Source organism: Halichoerus grypus, chromosome 11, assembly GCF_964656455.1.
Source record: "Halichoerus grypus chromosome 11, mHalGry1.hap1.1, whole genome shotgun sequence".
Classification (NCBI taxonomy): Eukaryota; Metazoa; Chordata; class Mammalia; order Carnivora; family Phocidae; genus Halichoerus; species Halichoerus grypus.
Window position 1 is genome coordinate 106,029,904 of NC_135722.1, and position 13,673 is coordinate 106,043,576.

The 13,673-nt window shown below is 38.7% G+C and overlaps 1 protein-coding gene across 5 annotated transcripts in view; it reads right to left on the minus strand.

The window, feature by feature from the left end:
* Nucleotides 1-10,874: 10,874 nt before the first annotated feature.
* Nucleotides 10,875-13,673, minus strand: part of ATM (ATM serine/threonine kinase) — a 126,370-nt gene continuing 123,571 nt past the window's right edge. For all 5 annotated transcript variants that reach the window (XM_078059043.1, XM_078059044.1, XM_078059045.1 and 2 more), the window contains 2 exons: nt 13,407-13,543; nt 10,875-13,296 (listed from right to left, as the gene is read on the minus strand). In XM_078059043.1, the coding sequence (XP_077915169.1) occupies nt 13,113-13,296; nt 13,407-13,543 (321 nt within the window). In that variant the 3' untranslated portion in view covers nt 10,875-13,112. The remainder of the gene's footprint in view (nt 13,297-13,406; nt 13,544-13,673) is intronic.

The following is a 13,673-nucleotide window of genomic DNA, read 5'->3' on the forward strand; positions in this document are numbered from 1 at the left end:
AGAATGAATTTGGAAGTTTTCCTCTCTCTTCCTTTTTTTGGAGTAGTTTGAGAAGAATAGGTACTAACTCTTCTTTAAATGTTTGGTAGAATTCACCTATGAAGTCTTCTTGATCCAGGACTCTTGTTGGTTGGGAGTTTGTTGATTACTGATTCAGTTTCATTACTGGTAATTGATTTGTTCAGATTTTCTATTTCTTCCTGATTTGAATAAAAGGTTGTGTGTTTCTAAGAATTTAATCATTTCTTCTAGGTTGTCCAGTTTGTTGGCATATAATTTTCCATGATATTCTCTTGATGTGGTGTCAATTATTATTTCTCCTCCTTCCTTTCTCATTTTATTTGAGTTCTCACTGAGGTTTGTTAATTTTATCTTTTCACAGAGCCAGCTCTTAGTTTCATTGATCCTTTCTATTGTTCTTTTATTTATTTTTTAAAGATTTACTTATTTTTGTTTTCCTTCTACTAGCTTTGGGCTTAGTTTGTTCTTCTTTTTTTTTAGTTCCTTTAGGTGTAAGGTTAGGTTGTTTGATATTTTTCTTGTTTCTTGAGTTATGCCTGTATCATTATAAACTTCCCTCTTAGAACTGTTTTTGCTCTGTCTCAAAGGTTTTGGACCATTGCGTTTTCATTTTAATTTGTGTCCATATATTTTTTTATTTCCTCCTGATTTCTTTGTTAACCTATTGGTTGTTTAATAGCATGTTGTTTAGCCTCCAAGTCTTTGTGTTTTTTCCAATTTTTTTCTTGTAATTGATTGCTAGTTTCATTCTATTGTGGTCAGAAAAGATGCTTGATATGATTTCATATTCTTAAATTTATTGAGACTTGTTTTGTGGCCTAACATGTGATCTATCTTAGAGAATGTTCCAAGTGCACTTGAAAAGAATGTGTATCATGCTGTGTTTGGATGGAATGTTCTGTACACATCTGTTAGGTCCATCCAGTCTAATGTGTTACTTAAAGCCACTGTTTGTTGATTTTCTGTCTGGATGATCTATTCCTTGATTTAGTGGGGTGTTTAAGTATCCCTAGTATTACTGTCTGTTTCTCTCTTTTTGTCTATTATTATTTGCTTCATCTATTTAGGTGCTTCTGTGTTGGGTACATAGATATTTACAGTTGTTACATAATCATGTTGGATTGATGCCTTCATCATTATGTAATGCCCTTCTTTGTCTCTTGTTATAGTCTTTGTTTTAAAATTTATCTTCTCTGGTGTAAAGTATTGCTACCCCAGTTTTTGTTCCACTTCTATTTGCATGTAATATCTTTTTCCATGCCTTTACTTTCAGTCTGTATGTGTCTTTAGGTTTGAAGTGATGTCTTATAGGCAGCATATAGATAGGTCTTATTTTGGGGCGGGGGTGGGGGCCGCCTTGTTTTTTATCCATTCTGTCACTGTCTGTCTTTTGATTGGAGCATTTAGCCCATTTACATTTAAAGTAATTATTTTTTTCAAGATTTTATTTATTGAGAGAGAGAGGGAGAGGGAGTGCAAGCAGGGGGAGGGGCAGAGGGAGAAGCAGACTCCCTGCTGGGCAGGGAGCCCAATGCAAGGCTTGATCCCAGGACCCTGGGATCATGACCTGAGCTGAAGGCAGACGCTTAACCAACTGAGCCACCCAGGTGCCCCTACATTTAAAGAAATTATTGATAAATATATACTCAGTGCCATTTTGTTGATTATTTTATGGTTATTTTTATAGTTCTCTGTTTCTTGTTCTTTTGTTCTCTCCCCTTGTGGTTTGATGGTTCTTTGGTGTATGCTTTGATAACTTTATTTTTTGTGTATCTATTACAGTTTTTTGACTTGTGGTTACCATTGGCATTGTATAACATCTTACTGCATAGCAGTCTATATTAACTTGATGGTCACTTAAATTCGAGCCCGCTGTTAAAGCACTAAATTTTTATTCCTCCCTCCATGTTTTATGTCTATGATGTCATAGTTTACATGTTTTTATTTTCTGTATCCCTTAACTAATTTTTGTAGCTATAAATGATTTTACTATTTTTGTGTTTCAGCCTCCCTACTGACTTTATGAGTAATTAATCTACTATCATTACTGTATATTTGCTTTTTACCTGGAACATTTTCCTTTTCATTTCATTTTTCCTTTCATAATTTTCTTTGCTTTTCACTTATAGAATTCCCATTAACATTTCTTATAACGGTGGTTTAGTGTGATGAACTTATTTTTACTTTTGGTTTTCTTGGGGGGAAACTCTTCATCTCTCCTTCAGTTCTGAATGATAACCTTGCTGGATAGGGTATTCCTGGTTGTAGGTTTTTTTCCTTTCAGCACTTCAAATATATCATGTCACTTTCTTCTGGCCTGCATAGTTTCGGCTGAATAGTCAGCAGTAAGCCTTTTTGGTTTTTCTCTTGTATACAACTGTTCTCTTTTTTTCTTGCTGCTTTTAAGATTCTCTTTTTATCATTACTTTTTGCCATTTTAATTATTATGTGTCTTGGTGTGGACCTTCCTGGGTTCATTATTTTAGGGGCTGTCTGTGCCTCCTGGACCTGGATGTCTGTTTCCTTCCCCAGATTAGGAAAGTTTTCAGCTATTATTTCTTCAAATAACTTTTTGCCGCCTTCTCTCATTTCTCCTTCTGGGGTCCCTATAATGTGAATGTTATGCCTGATGATGTCCAGAATTCCCCTAACCTATTCTTGTTTTTTATTATTCTTTTTTCTTTTGCTCTTCAGCTTGGTTTCTTTCCTTTACCTCGTCTTCCAGATTGCTGATCTGTTCTTCTACATCCTCTAAACTACTGTTGATTCCCTCTAGTGTATCTTTCATTTCAGTTAAAGAATTCTTCAGCTCTGACTGGTTCTTTTTTATATTTACTGTCTCTTGGTTGAAGTTCTGAGTTCATTCACTCTTTTGTCAAGTCAGCGAATATCTGTATGACCAGTACTTTGAATTCTTTATCAGGTATATTGCTTATCTCTCTTTCATTTAGCTGCTTTACTGTGACTGTGTCTTGTTTTTTCATTTGGGACATATTCCTCTCTCTCCTCATTTTGTCTGACTCTTTGTTTTTGTTTCTATGTCAGGAAGTCCCCTGGTCTTGGAAGTAGTGGCCTTGTGTAGAAGAGGTCTTGTGGGCCCTATAGTACAATCCCCTATAGTCACCAGAATTAGGTGCTTCAGGGGTGTCCCCTGTATGGGCTGCATGCACCTTCCCATTATGGCTGAAGCACCATTGCCTCTAGCCCAGCCTGCTGCAATGACCCACTTTGCCTGCTGTGGGTACACTGGCAGCATTTGCTCCCAGTGCTGTTGGGAGGCCCATCTGTGACCACCACAGGCTCACTGCTGTGTGGAGCCAGCAGTCAGCCCAGATGTCTGCCACAGCTGTAGGTGCACTGGAGGTCAGGGCTTGCTCCCTGAACAGCCAGCTAAGGAGCCTGGCTGCAGTAACTGGGAACACACTGGTATGTGTGGTTATCTCCTTTACTTTCCAGGGCAGGAGTCACTTTGGAGTGGTGCTGCTCCTGGCCAGGGCTGCCTACAGGATGTGGTGGAGCCAAAGCTGCTTTGGGTAGACAGGTAGGGTGGGGTGGATCTGTAGGGGGGAGCACAGAAGCAGGGCATACTTTGTAAGCCAGGTAGATGGAGAGTGTTAGCATTGGCTCCTGCAAGCTTCTGGCTGTCTAGGCTGGGGGAGGAGAGAGAAATGACACCCGCAAGCACTTTTGTTCCTGGAGACATTTACAGAACGCTGCCCCTTCAGCACATGTTCTCCTTCATGTATGCCCCAGGCAGTTTTCAAACTGCTTCTTCTGTGCTGTGTCTTGGGCAGTTATTTAGAATGCTGGCTCTTTAAGGGTAAGGACTGTTTCCTATTGCCTTCACACTGTCCCACAGTGGAGCCTGCTGGTATTTAAAGCTTCTGAAGTTAAGATCCACTGATTTTTAAACTTATCAGAGTTAAGCCCCACTGGTTTTCAAGCCTAGGGACTCACCTTTCTCATTGCAGGTTCCCATTGCCAGGGGTGCCCAGTGTGGGGTCTCATCCTCTCACTTCTCCTTGCTTGTGATGTCCCTCCTGTTTTTGGTTAGTTGCATGGGGTGGGGGTGTGGAGTTGGAGGGCGGTTCCCAACCTTGTCTCCACCACTCCTCCCTTTTTCGGTGTGGCCTTCTGTCCAGGATTAGCTGTGGTAAACCTGTTCTGCCAGTCCTCAGGTCATTTTCAGAATTAGTTGCGATACGTGTAGTTGTTACCTTGGTGTGTCTATGGGATGAAGTGAGTCCAGATCCTCCTACTCTGCCACCTTTCCTCCTGTTGAACTCAAGAATCTGTTTTTTAAAGTGGCTGTACCAATTTGTATTTCCACAAGCAATGAACAAGTTTGAGTTGTTCCACTTATATTTTGTCACTTGGTGTTGTCAGATGTTTTAATTTAAGTATTCTAATGGATGTATACTGAATGGCATCTCATTGTGATTTTAGTTTGCATTTCCTAAATGACTTAGGATATGAGGTTCTTTAATGTGCTTATTTCCCATTTGGATGTCTTTTTTGGTGAGGTATATTTTAAAATCTTTTGCCAATTTCAAGTTAGTTTATTTCCTTATTGTGTTAAAAGGTTTTAAAAAATATGTTCTAAAAACAAATCCTTTATCTGATACTGGTTTGGCAGGTGTGGCTGGTGTTTTCATTTTCTCAATGTCTTTTAAGGAGAAAAAAGTTTTCATTTTAATAAAGTCCAGATTACCATTTTTTTTTTTTTTTTTTTATGGCCAATGCTTTAGTGTCTTCTCTATGAAATCTTTTCTTAAACCAAGGTGACAAAGGAGTTCTTATACAAATTTTATAATTGTACCTCTCACATTCAGGTATATCTAGTTCAAGTTAGTTATTGTATATAGTGGGAGAGAAGATTTGAGATTTGTTGGGGGGGGCGAGAGAGGGTTTGCATATGGATATGCACTTTTTAATTTTTTTTTCCAAATACGATTACCTTGGAGCCTTTGCTGAAAATCAGTTAGTCTCATATGAGGGTCTGTTCCTGGATTCCTTATCCTGCTCCATTAATCTGTGTCTAATTTTTATGGCATTACCACCTTGTATTTGTTTCTATGGCTTTAAGTCTTTCAACCTTGTTTTATCCTTTTCAGAATTGTTTTGGCTTATTCTAGTTCCTTTGCATTTCTACATAGATTTGAAGTTCCAAAAGAGGAAAAAAAAAAAAAAAAAAAAAAGCTTGTATTTTGATTGGATTGCATTGATTCATTGCATGTATCAATTTGGGGAGAATTGCTATCTTATTAACAATATTGAATCTCCCAATCCATGAACATAGTACATCTCTCTGTATATATTTAGGCCTTTGCTTTCTCATTAATGTTTTGTAAATTTCAGCATACAGGCACTTCACATATTTTATTAAAATTATGCCCAGCTATTTCATGTTTTTGATATTTTTAAATTTTAATTATTGTTTTTTAATTTCAAAATAGGCATTGCTGGTAATAAAGGAAAATTTTACAGATATTTTATTTCCTGATATAATTGGCTTTCATTTAGTGACTGATGAATTGGGAAGCATCCAGTCTAGAAAATAGAAAAGAGCTTTTTACAAAGGAAGAAGTTTCATAGACCAAGGTGAACAGGAACAAGGAAGTTATATTGGACATTTAACTGGTTAAAAGAGTATTACTTTTCATATATGGAGAAAAGGGAAGACTGGGAGTCTGGTTAAGTAACTTATGCTGAGCAGGCAAGTGCTAATTGTTTGGTCTGGGCATTCCTTTTCTGGGAGAGCTGAGCATAGAAACTGAGCTGTTTTGGTTTGCTGATGTGGGATGTAGAATAAGTGATTCCATCTTTGGCCTAGTCTGGACACTCTGACACTGGTACACAAAAATATTGTTGATGTTTTGTATATTGACCTTTATCATGTGATCTAGTTCTAGACCTAACATATAGAATCTTGAGAATTTTTCGATGTAGATGATCATGTCATCTGCAAATGGAAGATAACTGTACTTCCTATCAAACTGTCTTTTCTTTCTTTCTCTTTGCTCTATTGATGGGTACAAACTCCAGTACATTGTTGAACAGAACTGGTAAGAGTGACATCCTTGCCTTGTTCCTCATCTTAGGGGGAAAACATTTAGTCTTTCACCATTAAGTATGATGTGAGCTGTGAGTTTTTCATGGATGTCCTTCATCAAGTTGAAAATGTTCCTTTTATTCCTAGTTTGATGAATTTTTATCATAAGTGTTGAATTTTGTCATTTGCCTTTTCTGCATCTATTGACATGATCATATAGTTTTTGTTAGTTTATTCACATTGATTTTCACATATTAAACCACCCTGGTATTTCTCAATAATGTCATTTGGTCACAATGTACTTTTTTTTTATATTGATGAAATTGATTTACATTGCATCATGGTACTGGTCTTCAGTTTTCTTGTAACTCATAATTTTTGATATAAGGATAATGCAGGCCTCATAAAATGGGCTCTTACTAAAATATCAGGAAATATTTGAGTAGCACTGGTGTTCTTTGAGTAGAAGGCATTGATTCAACAGGACTGTTTTGTGTTTAATTCTCCTCATGCCATGAATATGTTTGGGAGGCCTATGAAATCCACTTTCCAACTGGTGTGAGGTGGTATCTCATTGAGGTTTTGATTTGGATTTCCCTGATGCCGAGCGATATTGAACACTTTTTCATGTGTCTGTTGGCCGTTTGGATGTCTTCTTTGGAAAAATGTCTGTTCATGTCTTCTGCCCATTTCTTGATTGGATTCTTTGTTCTTTTGGTGTTGAGTTTGATGAGTTCTTTATAGATTTTGGATACTAGCCCTTTATCTGATATGTCATTTGCAAATATCTTCTCCCATTCTGTCAGTTGTCTTTTGGTTTTGTTGACTGTTTCCTTTGCTTTGCAAAAGCTTTTGATCTTGATGAAGTCCCAATAGTTCATTTTTGCCCTTGCTTCCCTTGCCTTTGGCGATGTTTCTAGGAAGAAGTTGCTGCGGCTGAGGTCGAAGAGGTTGCTGCCTGTGTTCTCCTTTAGGATTTTGATGGACTCCTGTCTCACATTGAGGTCTTTCAACCATTTGGAGTCTATTTTTGTGTGTGGTGTAAGGAAATGGTCCAGTTTCACCAGTCAGAATGGCTAAAATTAACAAGTCAGGAAATGACAGATGTTGGCGGGGATGCGGAGAAAGGGGAACCCTCCTACACTGTTGGTGGGAATGCAAGCTGGTGCAGCCACTCTGGAAAACAGTATGGAGGTTCCTCAAAAAGTTGAAAATAGAGCTACCATATGATCCAGCAATTGCACTCCTGGGTATTTACCCCAAAGATACAAAAGTAGGGACCTGAAAGGCTACGTGCACCCCGATGTTTATAGCAGCAATGTCCACAATAGCCAAACTGTGGAAAGAGCCAAGATGTCCATCAACAGATGAATGGATAAAGAAGATGTGGTATATATATACGATGGAATATTATGCAGCCATCAAAAGGAATGAGATCTTGCCATTTGCAACGACGTGGATGGAACTGGAGGGTATTATGCTGAGCGAAATAAGTCAAACAGAGAAAGACATGTATCATATGACCTCACTGATATGAGGAATTCTTAATCTCAGGAAACAAACTGAGGGTTGCTGGAGTGGGGGGTGGGGTGGGAGGGATGGGGTGACTGGGTGATGGACACTGGGGAGGGTATGTGTTCTGGTAAGCGCTGTGAATTGTGCAAGACTGTTGAATCTCAGATCTGTACCTCTGAAACAAATAATGCAATATATGTTAAGAAAGGAAAAAAGAAGAAGAAGAATGTAGCAGGAGGGGAAGAATGAAGGGGGGGAAATCGGAGGGGGAGAAGAACCATGAGAGACAATGGACTCTGAAAAACAAACTGAGGGTTCTAGAGGGGAGGGGGGTGGGAGGATGGGTTAGCCTGGTGATGGGTATTGAGGAGGGCACGTTCTGCATGGAGCACTGGGTGTTATGCACAAACAATGAATCATGGAACACTATATCTAAAACTAATGATGTAATGTATGGGGATTAACATAACAATAAAAAAAATTAAAAAAAAAAATCCACTTTCCATGTTGGGTTTACACTACAATGGCTTTAAACAAATTTGTAACCAGTTGACTGATTACCCATTTTTCTCTTAAAATATTTCCAACTCTTATTATCATGCATACCGAAAAAAAAAGTTGTTTAGAAAATACTAAGTTTAGGGGCGGCTGGGTGGCCCAGTTAAACACCCGACTCTTGATTTCAGCTCAGTTCATGATCTCAGGGTTGAGAGATTGAGCCCCACATCAGGCTCCACACTCAGCGGGGAGTCTGCTTAAGATTCTATCTCCTTCTCCATCTGCCCCTCCCTCTGCTCATGCTTGCTCACTCTGTCTAAAATAAATAAATAAATCTTTTTGAAAATACTAAGTTTAGCAATATTTACAAAGACGTAAGTCTACAGTGAATATTCAAACACTGTATATGCCATCAGGGAACACTTTGAGGTAGTTTTCAAATAAACTAACATTAAAATTTACTAGCAAAGCTAACAACACTACTCAGAATCTGGTTTCAAAATTATCAGCTGGAGGACATATTTTGCTTCTAAAACTTTTCTTTCTCAGCTATATGGTTAGCGTTAGGGTATGTGCCTGGTATTTTGCAGTTTAGAGACCTCTCCTGAGGGTTAGGGTTAGGGTTAGGGGTGAGGGATTAGGGTGTGTACCTGGCGTCCTGCAGTTCAGAGACCTCTCCAGAGAATAAAACCCCAGACTTGTGCTGGGGTGAGAATAGACATAGTAGCCATCCACTGAGCTAAGGCAAGGAGGGGATTTGGGGATCTAAATACTCTTAAAATACATATTCAATTGGTCCTTCTGTTTTTAACTCTACTTTCCCAACCATTTGCAGAAATACTACCAATACTTAAAATATCTGGGGTCTTCTCCAGGATAACTAGGCTGCTTCTCAGCTTTTCTTATTGTGTGTTCAGGAAGCCACTTTCTTCAGCTCTAGGGTTAGGGTTAGAGTGTGTGCCTGGTATTTTGCAGTTGAGACTTCTCCAGAGGGTTAGGGTTAGGGTTAAATTTAGGGATTAGAGTTAGGTGTTAGGGTATGTGCCTGGTAATTTGTAGCTGAGTCCTCTCTAGATAAAGAAGCCCTGACTTCTGCTGGGGTTAGGGCTAGGGGTCAGGGGTGGGAGTTAGGGTTTGTGCCTGTATTCCAGCATTGAACTTGTTAGTTCTTGCAATAGCACTCATAGGATTTATATAAAGTACACAGTATTTTATTACTTTCAAGAATGACTCAGCCATACCCCATTAGGGTGGCTACTATAAAAACAAAACAACCCAGAAAATAACAGGCACTGAGGACGTGGATAATTTGGAATTCTTGTGCACTGGTGGTAAGAACATAAAATGGTGTAGCTGCTATGGAAAATAGTATGGTGTTCCTCAAAAAATAAGAAATATAATTACCAGACGATCCAGCAGTCTGGTAATACACTTATATACTTTATATACTTTCGGCATATTAAGAGATGTTTGTACAGCCATATTCATAGCATTATTCATTACAGCCAAAAGGGGGAAGCAACTCAAGTGTCCGTTGATGGATAAATGGATACACAAAATGGTGGTATATATTCTGACATACATGAATGAACCTTAAGGTCATTGTGTTCATGAAATAAGCCAGTCACAAAAACATGAATATTATATGATTTTACTTATAGGAGGTAGCTAGGGACAGAAAATAGAATGGTGGTTGCCAAGAGCCACCTGGAGGGGAGAATGGGGAGTTGTGGAATGGTTATACAATTTCAGTCGTGCAGGGTGAAGAGCGCTGGAGACAAGCTGCACGTACACTTAGCACTACTGAATTGTACACTTAAAAATAGTAAGGATGGTCAAGTTATGCGTATTTTACCACAGTTAAAAAATAGTGACCCACACGTTATTTGTAGACCAGCAGTGAACACACACTTACAACATGGCAAGAGCCAAGTAAAATAATGACCATTTCTCTCCTACATGTTTCTGTCCCAATTTGGAAATACTGACCTTCAATACTGTGTGTCAGTGTTTCATACTCTCACCATGCCAGTGACAACAAAAAATGTCTTTAGACATTATGAAATGTCTCCTGTGAGGGTGGGGAGTCAGGAAGCAAAATCACCCCTGGTTGAGAAGCACTGCTTTAGAATCATAGACTGTGCCTAAGTGTACAAAGTACACATTTTTACATATTGCTGGACATTAGAAACATTATGCATGCTGTACTTTATGGGCACGTTACAGAATTTTTTTAGGGAATAATTTTCAGTATATAAGTATGTAAGATTTCCACCCTCCTCATTTAGATTCAAACTTTGTAAAGATCTGACTCTGTGGTATTTATGCAAAATTCATTTTTTCAGAAACAAGAGCCCCAAAATCTGAAGGACTGAATTTATTTATTTAAAAAATGATAAATATTATGGAATGCTAACTTCACATTTAGTATAGTAGGACCTTTGTATTTGTCATATTCCAGGATATATCTTTTAGACTTTAGAAATGTCAACTAGATCACTCTCTGGGCCCAAACAAGGACCATTTATTTGCCTTTCTGTGATGGGGTAATTAAGAGAGACAAGCAAACTGACTGTTTAGACTGAGATACAGCCCACCAGGCTGGTTCTGTGTAGCAGGCTTCCCAGTGGACACGACTGGAAGTGGTGGGTCTGGGTCTGCCCCAGACCACAGGCTCTAGGGGTCGACTGTTCCTGCCTCATTCACCGCTGTCTCCCTCGGAACTAGCCTGGGCCAGGCACACAGAACACTCACGCATCTGAATAAAATAAATGAGTCTTAGCATATATTTTCTTTTACAATTGTTTATTCAAAAACAGGGAACAGTGTAGTAAAGAAATGCATTCAATGGTACTAAAATAAATCTACAGAAAATATATAATTTCATTAAAGTGCAAACAAAATACTTGAAATGACACATATTTCTATATTTCAAGTCAGTATACTTTCTACTTTTTTAAAGAATTGCCTACAGCAAATAAGAAATCCAGAGTTTTTCCTCTTTGCTTTGATTTCCTTTATACCATATTTAAATCTTTAGCATTTCTAAGTGCATATATTTTAAATGTATACTAGGAAGGAGACACCTTGAGGTGGTATGACCAGCACAGAGAGTGGTGTCAGGGCGATGATCTCCCTTAATCCAGACAACACTGTTCTGCCTACGATTTATTAGCCTTTCTAGTAGATGCTTTACTTGGTTTGCACTCAACTGACTAGTGAAGCCTAGATTCTTTGTCCATCTTACACTTGTACCTTCAATTTACTATATTCTGGTCTTGGACAAGTTACTTATTTCTCTAAACTTCACTTCCTGCAGCTGTAAACTGGAATAACATCACTAATCTCCCACAATATGCTGCAGAGAATGTACATCAGGCACTCAGCATACAACAAATTGTATAATTAATATTTTAAAAACCTATTTATTTCTAGACCGTGTTCCTGTCAAAATCTTTAATTCCACCACCTGTGAATTAGCTATTCCTCCTAGATTTGTTATCTGCAAATTTGGCAAACTTCAAAACCATTATTAAGAATATTTGAAACAGGACAGGAAACTTAGGGCATACCTCCAGGCTGACGAGGAGATTAATGATGTTATATAACTGCATACGTCAACTAGCAGGACAAATTCATATACCTGCACCGTCATCTGGCTAATTTCTTATTCCATCCACGAAGATTTTAAGGCTTTCTTATTACAATCCCTTGATTCACTACAGTAATAAAACTTCCTGTACATACTAAGTCTTCATTTAGGCAGATATACCAAACTAAGTTTGTAATTTGAAATGTAAAATAATAGTTTTAAGAAGAGTTCTCCAGAAACCTTATCTGGAATGAATTATTCTTAACCCAGGTCACTCACAATTCCCACAGAGAAAGCCTTGCTGAAGCTCACCCTCCAACATTACAAAATACATGGATAAACATTCCACCAAATACAAGATTCAACAGATACAAACAATAGGAATTTGATGTAATGTAGAGCTACTAGAGAGAAAAATAATTTTTTAAAAAGATTTTATTTCTTAAGAGAGAAACCACAAGCAGGGGTAGAGGTAGAGGGAGAAGCAGGCTCCCTGCTCAGCAGGGAGCCCGATGCAGGACTCAATCCCAGGACCCTGAGATCACGACCTGAGCCAAAGGCAGACACTTAGCTGACTGAGCCACCCAGGCGCCCCGAAATGAAAAATAAATTTTGAAAAAAGAAACATGGTAAACAGTCTAAAAAGGAGATTATATATAGCTGACAAGAGAATTCATAAACTAGAAGAGATATAAAGTCATCAGAGAGAGATAAAGTACAGAAGGGTTTAAAAGATACAGAATAGAATGAGAAGGCCCAATATACATTTTTAAAAATAGAAACCATCCTAACTGTGTCTTAGAAATTTGTTCTCCATAAAGTAACTTCATTATTCAGTAACACTGGGTGATCTTCCTACTGAAAATCCAGACATATTTCTTAAGTACTAACTTGCTTTCAATATTGCTTATTTTTAATGTGGCTTTACCACGATATATAGATGGTCACAATTTTAAAGTTTTTTTCTTCCTTTTATAAATTAGTATCAAATAACTTATCATTCATATCTAATATCTGGGAAACAAGTTTTAATTAAAAGCTACCTCAATCCAGCAGTTTCTTTCTTCTAATTCATACTCAAGCAAACACTGTCAGTGATGCTCTCTGCCCTCCAGCTGCTTCCACTTTCAGCTAAAGCATCTGTCAGGGGTTTTACTGAGAACAATACATGTACTTGAAAAGAAAAAACAAATGTCTAGCCTATAAGTACAGCATGAATGACACTTATTTCTAACATGTGATAGAGGAGATTTTCCTTGAGACTGTCCAGGCCTCTTTAGGTGACTGACTCAAGTATTAAACACTTTTTTAAAAACAGTAAATAGTTCACTTAGTTAAATATTAATACCTATTCAAAGTCTGCTGGATGGGTTAAAAATGAAGGCCACAGTATAATTTCTAAAGGTTGAGCTGAAGGGAAATTCATATGCTGGATCACACCCAAGCTTTCCATCCTGGGAAAAGTCGGCTGAGATTTTTGGGGTCCATGGCTTGCTGGATGAGCAGATTCACCTGCCCCCCCACGCTGAGCACCGTTCCTTCCTCCACTCCTTTCAGCTTCTCTTGTAGTCTCATCAAGACTCGTTCCGCTACTTTGTTGAAACTCTGGTCTGTGTCACTGAGGACAAACACACAGGTTGTAGTGCGGGGGGACAGTTCAAGGGCCTCGGGAACAGGACAAGCTGAGCAGTTGGACAGTAGGGCCCTTGTTCGTAACAGGCGGCTCACCTGAGGTTGCGTCTGCATTCCGGGTCCTCTCCCCCAGGAGTGGAGTGCAGCTCAGTGTCGTCCTCCGGCCTCTGCTGTAAATACAGAGCCTTCAGAGGATTCATGGTCCAGTCGAACAGGGGGTCGTAGAGGAGAACCTAGGCAGAACGTACGTGTTAGAAGAACAATGTGCCTTCCGATGACGTACTTAGAGACAGACGAACCAGTGTGATAAAAAATAACAGAGGCCAGTCAAATGGTAGGTGACTGGGGGGACGGGGACGACCT